At 38.5% G+C, this 13,050-nt stretch overlaps 1 protein-coding gene across 3 annotated transcripts in view; it reads left to right on the top strand.

Moving 5' to 3' along the window:
- The first annotated feature begins 1,234 nt into the window (after nt 1–1,234).
- The window catches only part of Manba (mannosidase beta), a 143,449-nt gene continuing 131,633 nt past the window's right edge, over nt 1,235–13,050 (top strand). For all 3 annotated transcript variants that reach the window (XR_007110524.1, XR_007110523.1, XM_047566735.1), the window contains exon 1: nt 1,235–1,533. Coding sequence is in view for 1 of the 3 variants with exons in the window: in XM_047566735.1 (XP_047422691.1) it covers nt 1,357–1,533 (177 nt within the window). In the remaining 2 variants the exon portion in view is untranslated. The remainder of the gene's footprint in view (nt 1,534–13,050) is intronic.

The following is a 13,050-nucleotide window of genomic DNA, read 5'->3' on the forward strand; positions in this document are numbered from 1 at the left end:
GCTCCTGCCTTTCATCTGTATTATCAACTGGCTCTACTGAAAGAAGTGTAGGAGACAGGAGAGGAAGGTTCTGATTCTGTCTGTGAATGTATGACACAAAAGTCAACTGACCTCTTTGGACCCACATCTCCCCACTGTAAATCCAGGGTCTGGAAAATCCATAATGACCAAGGGTCCAGTCTTGTAAAAAGACTCACTCTGCAGAAGTAAAGTATTCTTCTGTGCCTATAATTCAGACAATTTCAAAGCCATTAGAAGGCAGAACAAAGCCCAGATTTGATGAGAGAAGAACTTGCAGAAAACATCAACACAGGAATAAGCATTTTACACAATGTGAAATTTCCTCTTATCCTAGGACCACTAGAATAAACACATGAGACTCAGGTAGACCATGTAACTACAAGACCGAAACCCATCATGATATTTTTGGGGTACCCTGGCATTGTTATGGTCTGCCATCTATGTTAACTCATTTTATGCTGATGACCTGAAAAAGGAGTAGGTGTCTACATTTTTTTTACTTCAGGAAATGGAGGTTTTGCTATCTGCCCAAATTCCACAGCTAGTGAGGGTAGAAAAATTTAAACTCACCTGCAAGTCTTTGCAGAAGCCATTTTGGTGGGGCTTTATGAAACATAAGGACATAGGCCACTAATAACAATAAGCAACATGCTGTACTCTCTCTGCGTCGGGCCCTATACTGCGTGCAATAGACCCATTTTCTCAAGCCCTCAAAACTACCTTACACTGTTAGCACTTGTTCACTCTTTGAAGAACAGGGTATGCTCTGAGACCCCAAGGTCGACCTGCAGGAGGTGGGAGTTTCCACCAATAGGCAGTCCCCCGTAGCGTGCACAAAGTCTGTGCATATTGTGGGGAACGGAAGTGGTGGGATGTCTCCCGTTTCTGTTCTCTGCAGACATGAGGCTCCTCTCTACATGTGGTCTCCACATACTGTCTGCCCCTGATCTCCCACAGACTTTGTGCCACTTTGTTCCCAGGGATGTGTGTCCCAATTACCGTATAACGTTCTTGCCTTCCAGCACATATACCAGGGAAGCGGGAAGAAACTCTACAGGAGGACGCAACCCGCAGAGACTCCCAGTTTGGAACCGTTAACGAAGGCCCAAGTTCCCGCTCGGGGGGCCGGGCCTCCGGGTCCAGGGCCCGAGGCGCGGTGGAGAGCGCTCAGCTGACCTGGGGCGGGGCCGGCATCTGGGGGCGGGTCCCGGGCCCTGGGGTGGGGACAGCTAAAGCTTCGGCTTTTCAGCAAGACTGACGGGTGTCCTCGCCTTGGGTCCCCTGAAGCGGCGGAACCCGACCCTTCGGGCGAGCCCGCCAGGCTCCAGCACCGAGATGCGCCTCCACCTGCTCCTGCTGCTGGTGCTGTGCCGGTCGGGCTCGACTTCCGGGGCGCTCAGCTACGGCCTAGGAGGAAGCTGGAGGATCCGCAGCGGGAACGGCTCGCTGGAGCTGCTCGGGACCGTCCCCGGCTGCGTGCACAGCGCCTTGTTCCAGCAGGGCCTAATCCAGGTACGGTGTGCGGCCGTCCATCGGGGAGCCTGCGCCCGAGTTCCCGGAGTGACGAGGGGGCCCGGGACCGCCTGCAGCCCTCGAGCCTGGCTGTTCTCGTCGGCTTGGCATTTAACCTCCGCTTTGCATCTTGTGGTCCGAGAGGCGGGACGGGGGCAGTGGCTATAGGCTAGATGGAGACTGACCGAACCAAGCTGGGAGATCAGTAGCTCAGGAAAGAGGAAGTTTAGTCAGAGAAAACAGTATTTCTGTTCGAAGTTTACTTATTGCCATAGTTCTGGACAGAAGCGCTGTACAAAGGACAAGTCACTGGCAAGCGTAAGGTGGGAGATAACTATTCCCACTACCTGGGCGCTGCAGGAGACTGTATAGCCTTTTAGCTAACTAAGAGTTTATCAAGTAATATCTCAGGTTTTCATTTTTGCTCTTAAGCTTCAGAGAGTCAGATTTGGGCTTGATACAACACATAGGTTAAGGAGAATGAGATCTACAAGAGTAAATCTGGGGCTAGGGTTGTGGCTCAGTGGTAGTGCACTTGCCTAGCATGTGTGAGGCACATATAAATAAATGAATAAAATAAAGGTTCATCAACATCTAAAATTTTTTTTTTTTTAAAAGAATAAATCTGGGGTTGTCAGTGCCAGTGTAAATTCTGAATATATTGGATGGGGGTTGGTGGTACCAGGGCCCTCTCCATCCCTAGTTGAAACCTAAAATAAATTTTAAGACTGACTGTTACATGAGGGAATGTGGCAGGCATGTGGGATGTATGTGTGGATGCATATGTGTTGCATATGTGTAGGTCCCCATCACATAATAGATTCTCCAAATAACAGACTCCTTGGAGGGATGTTTTCTATTTGGCAGCCTGGGCATCTGCAAACAGACATTCATCTTCCACAGCTTTTGGTGTTCCAATTGCTGCTTATTGTTTTCTCACATCTTGTCTTTGCTCAGGGCAAGATGTACTTGATGCTTTTATCGTTGGCACATATTGTTCCAATCCTCAAAACAATTAGGGAGGAAGTGTTCTTACCTGGATTTTATTGATGATAAGGAGTTATCGATTTCAGGAGAAGTTAGAGAACATGCCACTATCACAAGCAATGAAGTTGACAGATATGGAATTCTTACTCAAGTTGTTGGACCCAACTTCATAGCCTGGATTCTATATTCTGTTTTCTTAACATGGTTTTTTTTTTTTTTTTTTTTTTTTTTTTTTTTTTTTTTTTTTAATCATGTCTTTTAGAGGAGTATCATTATAAATTTACTTCAATGACAGGACAAAATGTCTGATCTGGTACTCATTAGTACTCTCCTGCCTCAGGTGTATTTCAGAAAGGAAATGAATGATATGATATTGAGACTGTACGAATGTTCTTAGGGAATCATTTTCAATCTTAAGTACTTTATTTTTAGTTAATAAAGTACATGTGACATGGACCATAGCCTCCGTGCCTGAGGCTTCATTACACTTATTTTGAGAATGCCTGTGTTTATCTGCAGGGTCTCTGTTTGCCTTGTTTTACTAGTAGAATTAAAGCAATGGGAAATACAAGAACACATTTTAACTGTACAACAAACAGGAATTGTTCAGTTGGGTTTGTTGATGGATTGGATGTGAGGGGAGAGAATGAGGAATCAAGGAAAACTTGAGGATTTTAAAAAAAATCTAAACTGCTGGTTAAATGAAATTTGCATTTACTGAGAGGCTCTGTGACCAATGGGCTGTTTCATAGGTGATTGTTTGGATTTCCTGACAAAAACTTAATCTTAGGTGTGGAGGAGTAAAAGAAACTTTCTTTCCACTCACTGAAGTTTTACTAATTTGAGTCTACTAAGTAGATTGACAATAGGTAGATTAGCAGAAGAAAAGGCATACAAACTGAAAACATGCAAGAACCAATGAGTCATACAAAATAAGAAATTCAAAGGAGGGTCAGATGGTTGAAGCTTAAATACTCACTTCTTGGGGAGAAGAAAGTGAAGGCTGTAGGCAATTTTAAAGAAAGTGTAAATGGTTTTTAGGGGAGATGAATAGGACCAAACAACAAACAATAGTCCAGTATGAAGTTTGTCTGGGCTTTGAGTATGGTGTCAATTCTAGTCTTTTTTCTTTCTAGTTAATCTTCTGGAGGATCCAGGCTTTGGGTAAATAAGGGAATGTAATGTTTACCACCCACTAGGCAAGTGGGACAGATTGCCAAGAAACAAGGAAGACACCTGGACATGAGATAGGAAGTATAGAGTTTACTGAGAAATGTTTACAAGGGAAGTCAGTGGTGACAGACTGGACAGACAGAAGTTTCACCAAAGGCCTATTGTCAACAGGATAGACAGGTGTTCACCAGAAATTCCAGTTGCAATGGGCTAGACAGTTATACCTCTGTTCCATGCAGTTCCCTCCCATACCTCCCAAGAGAGCAGCACCTCCTATACCTCAGGATGCTTCATTCGGGGCCAGCTCCTTGGATAAGCACTTCCCTCTCTGCGATGCTCTGATCTGTTATTACAGGAAGGGGGTATTATAGTTTAGTTTACAGAATAAGCATCAACTTAGCTTGCTTTATTCTATTGTATTAGCAACACCCCAGGAAACTTGGTATGCATGCAAGAAAGCAGCTCTCTACAGATAATATTAACTTGCCCTAATTCCCACCTTACTTGAGAGAGAGTCAGTGTCCTTCAAGAAAATGTGTTATCTGGGGATGGGACTCAGTGGAAGAGGGCTTGCCTAGCATGCACCAGGCCTTGGGTTCAATCCCCAGCACCATAAAAAAAAAATGAAAATATTTATCTGGGCACTTCTGCCCAGACTCTCTTCCTTCCCTTGACTTGGCTAGGTATTTGGGAATAGAAATAGGCATTCAGGGACATGGTGTTTTACTGTACCCTGTTCTTTAAGGACAACACAGCGGGGAACTTCAGATAAAGCCCCTTCCTGCACTTTCAGAGACAAAGGGGAGGAGAGATGGGGTAGGGTTGGAATTTGAGGGGTAAGAGTGGTGGTAAAGGTCAGATATACCTTAGTTCTATTTTGGGGTATGGTTTTCTGAGCCCAACAGATATCTTGGAGAGCTTGCACTCCCTGTTATTTATTTGCCCTGTTATGCCATGCAGTAATAGGCATCAGAAATTGGAAGGAAATGAGTAAGACTCGAGTTTCTATTTTGTGAAAGGTAATTTTGTGAGGCAGAAACCTAACAAATTGCTATATAATATGTGAAGTGCATAGATAAGGGGACTCTTTTGTTAGGAATGTTCTCAGTTTTCCTATGTACTTTTTTATTTTTATAAATTTTGAAAAGATTATTTTTAAGGGTATGTTCAGTGTGTCCAAATTGGAAGATATAAATAACAATAAGAAAAGTTGTAAAACTGACTTCCAGAGATAACCACTATTAAAATTTAAAAAGATACTATATCCATTCAGGATTTTTCTATGACTGCACATTTGTAAGTATTTAAATGTATGGTTTAACAACTTTTTATATTTAATATTTTGTGATAGTCTTATATTCAGTAAGCATATTTCTACAAACCATGCTTAATGGATCTCTTTTCTTCCACTACACATTTACCTTCACCTATAATCAGTCACTTATTATTGGATGGTTAGAGCTGATTTCATCTTTTTCTTTTTGTAGGGAGCAATCCTTTAAATGAAAATTTAGTATTGATCCTTATTTTCTTAGACAAATATTTAAAAGTAGAATAACCAATTCAAAGGGAATGCAGGTTTAAGTTTTTGTATGCACTTTTGGGTTGTTCTTCATAAAACTATACTAATTGTACACTCCCATAACCATTTTATCAGATTACTTTTTTAGGCGCTAGGTTGGAATATTAGTTAAAAGAAACAACAACAAAACCCAATTTACCTGTTTTCTCTGATACACAGATGCTATTTCACAATAAGGGGGTTGCTAGGGAAAAATAGAGGTACTTTGGATTAGACAGAGGTGAGTGAATAGGGGAAGGGTTATGGGGGTAGGAATGACAGTAGAATGAATCAGACATTATTACCCTATGTGCATGTATGATTGCATGACTGGTGTAACTCTACATCATGTACAACCAGAAGAATAAATTACACTCAGTCTATGTATGGTGTGTCAAAAATGCATTCTACTGTCATGTATAACTAATTAGAGCAAAAAAAACCCAATTTACCTTTTAGTGAGGTTAAATACCTTTGATGTGTTTATTGAGTATGTTTGCTAGTGATTTGGAGGCTATTCATGTTTTTTTATTTATCCACTGGCTAGTCATTTTTTTAAAAATATAAACTTTAAGATGTTTTTACATGTTACATATTTTCAAATATTTCCCATTAATGATATATTTTTCATGTAGGTGTTTTAAAGTTTTATATAGAAATATTTTAAGATTTTTCTTTTCTGATTGTTTCTTTGGTTAGTGTATTAGTAAATTTTCCATTATTATAATGAAATACTGAGGCTGGGTACTTCATACAGAAAAGAGAGTGTTTATTTAACTAGCAGTTTTGGAGGCTGAAGTTCAAACAGCAGTTTGCTAGCTTTGCAAAAGTCCTATAGGCTACACCATGGCAGATCCTATCACAGGCAGCCTGTGTGAGGGAGGAGAACATATGGGCCAATAAGAACCTTGCACCAGGCCCCACCTCTTAAAGATCCCACCACCTCCCAACATTCAAACTTATACCCAGGAACCTTTGGAAACTACATGAAAGGTGCTATGCTTAGAAAGCACATCCCCCTATTCCTATGGTTCCCTTTTTTTATGTTTAAAAATTTGACACATTGATTTTTAAATGGCTTATAAGTTGTTCATATCCATCATTTGAACAATTTCTCTTTTGTTCACTGAAGTATTAATTTTATTATGTACCAAAATCTCATATACCGATATAATTTTCTTATTCCTTCTCTTTTAATCTTTTAAAAAGAATTATAAAAGTTTAATCTTTATTATACAAAAAATTAATGTAGTTCCCAGTGGCTTGATAGACTGAGGCAGAAGGATCACAAGTTCAAAACCAGTCCCAGCAACTTACCGAGGCCCTCAGCAACTAAGTGAGACCCTGTCTCAAAATATAAAAAGGGCTGGGAATTTGTCTCAGTGGTTCAGTGCCCCTGGGTTTAATTCCCAGTACAGAAAAAGAGTAGAAAATATAAATAAAGAAAACCAATTAAAAGTACACTGTAAAACAAAGATAATCCCTGTAAAATATTTAGAGTTTATCTTTCCAGACATTCTGTAAGTATGTACAATAATATAAAATGAAGCAATTGTCTAAGATGGTTTTGAAAGCTATTTTTTCATGTAAAATATGTGATGAACATCTTTCTGTGTCTGTTTATAAATATAAATCCAGGGCAGTTTTCAATAAACACCTAGGATCCATTGTAAAGATATGCCTTCCTCAAAATATACACTTAAAAATAGAAGAAAATATGTTATAAATATACACATGTTAAAAAGGGGTGGGAACCAGATGTTTAGTATTTTGTCTCTAAATTTTATTATTACCTTATATTCTTCTTATGTACTTTGGAAAAATGACTAAAGAAGGATATTTTTAGACAGGTAAATACATCAAATATAAACTATAGGATCATATCATGTGTAATACATGTGATTAACATAGTTTTAATCATTCTGCCTAGAGGCCCTAATCTGCAGGTTATCATTCATAAATACATTCTAATAACATGTACATCAGAGTTGATGAATGTACATTTTTATGTTCTTTTAAGTTGTAAAGAAGCAAATTTCATGTGAATATTTTTAAAATTATTGTGGTAAATTTCAAAGAGATACTAAAATAAAAATAGCAAAATGAACTTCCATTTATTCATTACCTGGCTTCAACATTTATCAATTTAGAACTAATTTTGTTTCCTCCCCTACCCAGTACACTACTATTTACTATTTTGAAGCACTTTCAGATATATTATTCCATCCACAAATATTTTGGTTTGGCTTAAGGACTTTCTTTTTAAAAAATATAACCACAATTCCATTATCACCCATGAGATATTTTGATGTTTTTCAAAGTAGGAAATCTCATAAGTGCAGTTCAAAATTACTAAACATAAATTTATTCTGAAAACAGAAGATACTTTCCTAGTTGTTATACTAACCATCCACGTAGGTCTTAGGCATTACAAAGACTTTGATCATTTTATGATGGGAAATTGCTTCAAAAGTTTTAATAGAGGACTCATTTAAGGATCCATATGTTTTCTTCTAAAAGTTTGTCTGCTTAAACCATGTGTGACATTATGGAGATAAGTTAGCTAATGACTGCATGCAATATTATGCTAAGTTTAAACAGAAATAGTTATAAATTCACAACATCAGTTTCTGGGAAGAGAGAATCATGAGGTCTTTAGGCCCTCATTTTTTATTTTAAAAAAGTATTTAAAAAATTTTGATTCTTGGGGTTGGGGAGATAGCTCAGTCAGTTGAGTGCTTGCCTCGCAAGCACAAGGCCCTGGGTTCGATCCCCAGCACCAAAAAAAAAAAAAAAAAAAAAAAAAAAAAAAATTTGATTCTTAAACCTGGTCACATACTTTCACATTTGATGCCATACAGGTTATAGTTGGGCCATGGAAAGATTGACTTAATTTGACCCAACACTGAGAATCAAAGGCCTGTCTGAAATAGAATTTTTAGGTGGGGTACTGGTTGGTCCTTATCACATATAAGTGTATTTCTTCAACCTAGACTATAAAATTTATTTTCATGTAATATTTATTTAATGTCTTCCATGTTCACTGCACTCTTCTGGGCCCTTTCAGTGCAATTTTTCATATAATTTCCACAATAACTATGTGGAAAGTATACATAAAGCCTCACATTGACTGAGGCTCAGAGAAGTTATTGCCCAAAATCATCTGTCTAATAAATGATGGAGCAGCGATTCAAACCAATATGTTCTCTTCACCCATTGTGGTGCCTATTAGCAGGAAGAGTAAATAGCCACACAGTAAAGGGAGAGAGGGAAGAATAGAAGTTCAGTGGATTAGACAAAGGGGAATGAAGAGAAGGGAGGGGGGATGGGAATAGGAAAGACAGCAGGATGAATTGGACATAATTTTCCTATGTTCATATATGAATACACCAACAATGAAACTCCACATCATTACAACCACAGGAGTGGGATCCTAATTAGAATGAGTTACATTCCATGTATGTATAATATGTCAAAATACACTGTACTATCATGCATATCCAAAAAGAGCAAATAAAAAAATAAAATGCAAAAAAGTAAGTAGTTAGCAAAGAAAACAATCATTGTTTTAATTTTAAAATGCCCAGTGAAAATTGTGACAAGAGAATGATATACTGTTGTTCAAATTTGCCACCCAAAGCATCCCATTTGCTTAAATTTTCAGTGAATATAAGCATTGCTTGAGGGTTAATCCACATATCACTATTCTCTGTATCTTGGAAGACTCTGGTGAACCATTACCTCTGTGCCAAAATAGCTCAGTCACTTATCTCTGTCTGCCACCTCTCTCCTGGTTTCCATTGAGAAATTCTACTCCATTCTCACCTGAATGTCCTCATGGTATATGAAACTCAGTATATCTAAATCTCTTCTTGAAGTCCTCTCAATCTTCAGCTTCTCTTACTGTACCTATCTCTAATAAAAACATGAGTATTTTCTTAGTGTACTATGCTCAGAATCTTGATGCCATTTATTTTTGTTTTTATTTCTTCTCTTCTTACCTCATATTGCAGGTACTGAATTTTGTGGTCCAACCTTCACTACCTTACCACCTATGATATTGTATAGCCATTTTGTCCTAGTCATTTCTACTGCTATCACTGTAACTTATTTTTTTTAAAAATATTCAATTTTAATGACTTCTTGAAATAAATAGAGCATATAAGTGGTAAAAACTTTTAAAAGTAGGACATTTAGTGAAAAGCAAGTCTTCTATCACTGTCTTCTAGTTCATCAGTTCCTTCCTTCCACAGAAACAATTAGTGTCTTGTATATTCTTCTGGATAAACATATGACATATATCATCTATAGACTTATCTATTTCTCCCTACAAATGATGGCATTCTACATCTAAGTTGTTTTATACTGACTTATTTTTTTCTTTTTTCTTTTTTTGCGGTGCTGGGGATTGAACCCAGGGCCTTGTGCTTGTAAGGCAAGCACTCTTCCAACTGAGCTATCTCCCTAGTCCTTATACTGACTTTTGATTTGATAAATCTTAGAAATCATTTCAGATTACTATGTATAATAGAAACAGCAGCTCTCATTATTGAGTGCTCACTGTGTGCCAAGAACAGTTCTAAGCACTTTTCAAAATTATCTCATAATCTTTGTACTGATTTGTGAGGCATGTGGGTATACTTATTATCTCCATTCAGGATCTGAGAAAATGGTGCTTTATGAGCTTCATGAGGTCCCACAAGTACCAGGGTTGAGCTGGGGCACAAACCCATTTAAAAAATGACTGTCTCACTACCTCTTCCACCCATGAGCTCCATGCACCTCTAACTTCATCTCAGAGACAGCAGCCATCTCTGTGGGACTCTTCAACTGTTCAGCCTTGCTCCCTGAGCAAGTGTAGGTTAAGAATCTTTCTATGGGGCTGGGGAGATAGCTCAGTTGGTAGAGTGCTTGCCTTGTAAGCACAAAGCCCTAGGTTTGATCCCCAGCACCCCCGCCCCCCCAAAAAAAGAATCTTTCTAAACATTTTTTCTAGACTTTCATGAGTTCTAGCTTCTGGCAGCTTGCTGCTACACTGGAGTGAGGGGATCAAACCACTTACCTCAAGTCTCTTTGAGGTCCCTTGCGTGATGCTTGGCACTTAACAGTGGGCTAAGCAAATTGTCTTTTTTCCCCCTCTTAGTCTCTTTGGTCAGAAAAATAAGGAGCCTTATTAAATTGCAATTACTTTTCACCTAGAGCAGTATTAGATGGAAACAGTCTTTATTTACATAAGGATTTTAGAAAAAAAGATTGTTCAGGCTGAACAAAATGTTTTGACTGACTTGTGGGCTGCATCTATACACTCTTTGAAGTCAGAATCATAGCTGAAGATTGTGTCTAACAATAGAGAAACCAATATTCAGAGAGTATATCCCTTCCTGCCCTCCTTCCCTTTCTCTTTTCCTTTATTTATTTTTGGTTTGGTGCTGGGGAGTAAACCCATGGCTTTATGCATGTGAGGTAAGCACTCTAGCACTGAGCTACATCCCCAACCCTAACATTTTCTTTCTTTTTTTTTCTTATAATAGTACTTAGTTCATGGAAATTTTTTGCAGTATGGGGGATTGAACCCAGGGCCTTTCACATGCTAGACAAGCACTCTACTTCTGAGCTATGTCCCCAGCCCTGTGTTTATGATTTTAAAAGTCTAATAATTATATGAATAGCTATATACCCACCATCAGACTTACAAGCCTGCATATCACTGATACCATTGCAGTTATTTGCCTCTCCTCAATCTTATTGCCTGCTTCTCTTAAAATTATCCACTGTGTTAGTGAGCTTTTCGTCACTGTAAAAAATATCCAAGATAATCAACTTATAAAGGGCTCTCAGTTTTGCAGATGTCAGTTTATGATCAATTGGCCCTGTTGTTTTGGGCCTGTGGTGGTATATCATGGTAGCAGGGCATGGTGGAGCACATTAACTCACCTCATGACTGAGAAGCCAAATAGAGGAAGGAGAGAAGCAGCTGAGATCCCCTTCACACCTCCAGCCCCTTCAAGGGCACACCCACAATGACAGAAGACTTCCCACTAGGCTCCCTCTTAAAGGGTCTGCCACCTGCCAATAGTGCCATGCTGTAGACCAAGCTTTTATACCATATGGACATTTGGGGGACTTTTAAGATCAAAGCTAAGCCAGGCACAGTAGTGCATGCCTGTAATCTCAGCAATTTGGGAGACTGAGGCAGGAGTATCACAAATTCAAGGCTAGCCTGGGCACCTTACTGAGATTCTGTCTCAGAAATAAAAAAAAAAACCTAGGGATGTAGCTCAGTGGTAGAGCACACAATCCCCAGCATAGTAGAAGGGAGTAAAAAAAAAAAAAAAAAAATCCAAGCTATACATTATTATTCTGAATTATCATTTCATTGTTTCTTACAAATTAAGGTCTTAATATTTTAAATATCTGTGTATCTTAATCAGTATATTGTTTAGTTTTGCTTGTTTTCAGAATATTTATTTACTTATTATTTTTGTCCAAGAAGATGGAATGGTTATAAAGTCTTTATTTAGCTCCATTTGAGCTAGTTATATCTGACTTTATGCCAGGTTTTGGGCTGAAACAGAATTTGGGAGGAAAATCTATACATCTGGTAAAGTAGTCTGTATTTCTATAACCAGATATAATAAATGGAGGCCAGAAGCTTACTGAGAAAATGAGACTAATGCTGTCATTCAGTTGTTCTGATGATAACTGGTTTGTTGATATGTTTTAAGGAGGGTAAATATCAATTATAAATAACCAGCTCAGGCACACACATGCCATATTTATCTCATGGTTTGTGCTTTATAAATAGCATTGACATTGTAGCTACTGATGGTGTTTGTGACACTAATGGCAGTACTAGGTAATGATTACGTGTGTGGACTCTGAGACAGATTTCCTAGGTCTGAGTCAGTACTCCGTAATTTAATTGCTGCTTGCCTTTGAGCCTTGAATTCTCTGTGAGTAAATGGGAGTGATAATGGTGCTGACCTAGTAGGGTCACATGCAGCAACTTTTAGCTATTGTTATGAATGTTGCAGATATCATCTGGTATAAAAGTGTAAGTAAATAAGGTGTAACTTGGTTTCATTCTGGGATGTACTTCTGCTTGGTCGTGGGACCTCAGGAAAGACACTTTAGCTTTTGGAACTTTAGTTTCTTCCTTTGTAAAATGATATTTACTGCATGAGTTTATAATGAAGATAAGAGTACATGAGTGCCTGTTTGGAGGGTGATATACAGTACGTGGTCAACAAATAATACTGTTATTGGTCTTAGGGTTCATGAGTTTGCTTAAAAGCTCAGTGACATACATGGGTCCTTAGTCTTAATAGGTAACACTGAGCTGCTGTTTGCTTTAAATAGCACTCAGAATTTTAATATGATCCAAGGGGGTCAGACCAATCTGAAACTAAATTATGTTGGTTGATTAACATTTGGAGTAGTTATTATAAATGTAATTTAAGACTCTGCAAGCTTTCTGTATGGTATTTTTCCTTAGTAAGAACAAAATTTATAATAGACTACCTTTTATAGAGCACTTATGGATTCTGAGCAAAATTGAATGGAAAGTACAGAGTGTTCCCATATACCACGGGGCACAGCCTCCCTCTTATCAACATTCTCCACCAGAGTGATACAAAGTGGTGCATCTGTTACAATCAGGGGACCAACACTGACACATTATTATCACCCAAAGTCCACACTTCGCATTCTGGCTCACTTTTGGTTGTACAGTCAGTGGATTAGGACAAATGGGTAATGACACATATACACCACTGTAGAACCACACATAATAGTTT

Source organism: Sciurus carolinensis, chromosome 10 (assembly GCF_902686445.1).
Source record: "Sciurus carolinensis chromosome 10, mSciCar1.2, whole genome shotgun sequence".
Taxonomy (NCBI): domain Eukaryota; kingdom Metazoa; phylum Chordata; class Mammalia; order Rodentia; family Sciuridae; genus Sciurus; species Sciurus carolinensis.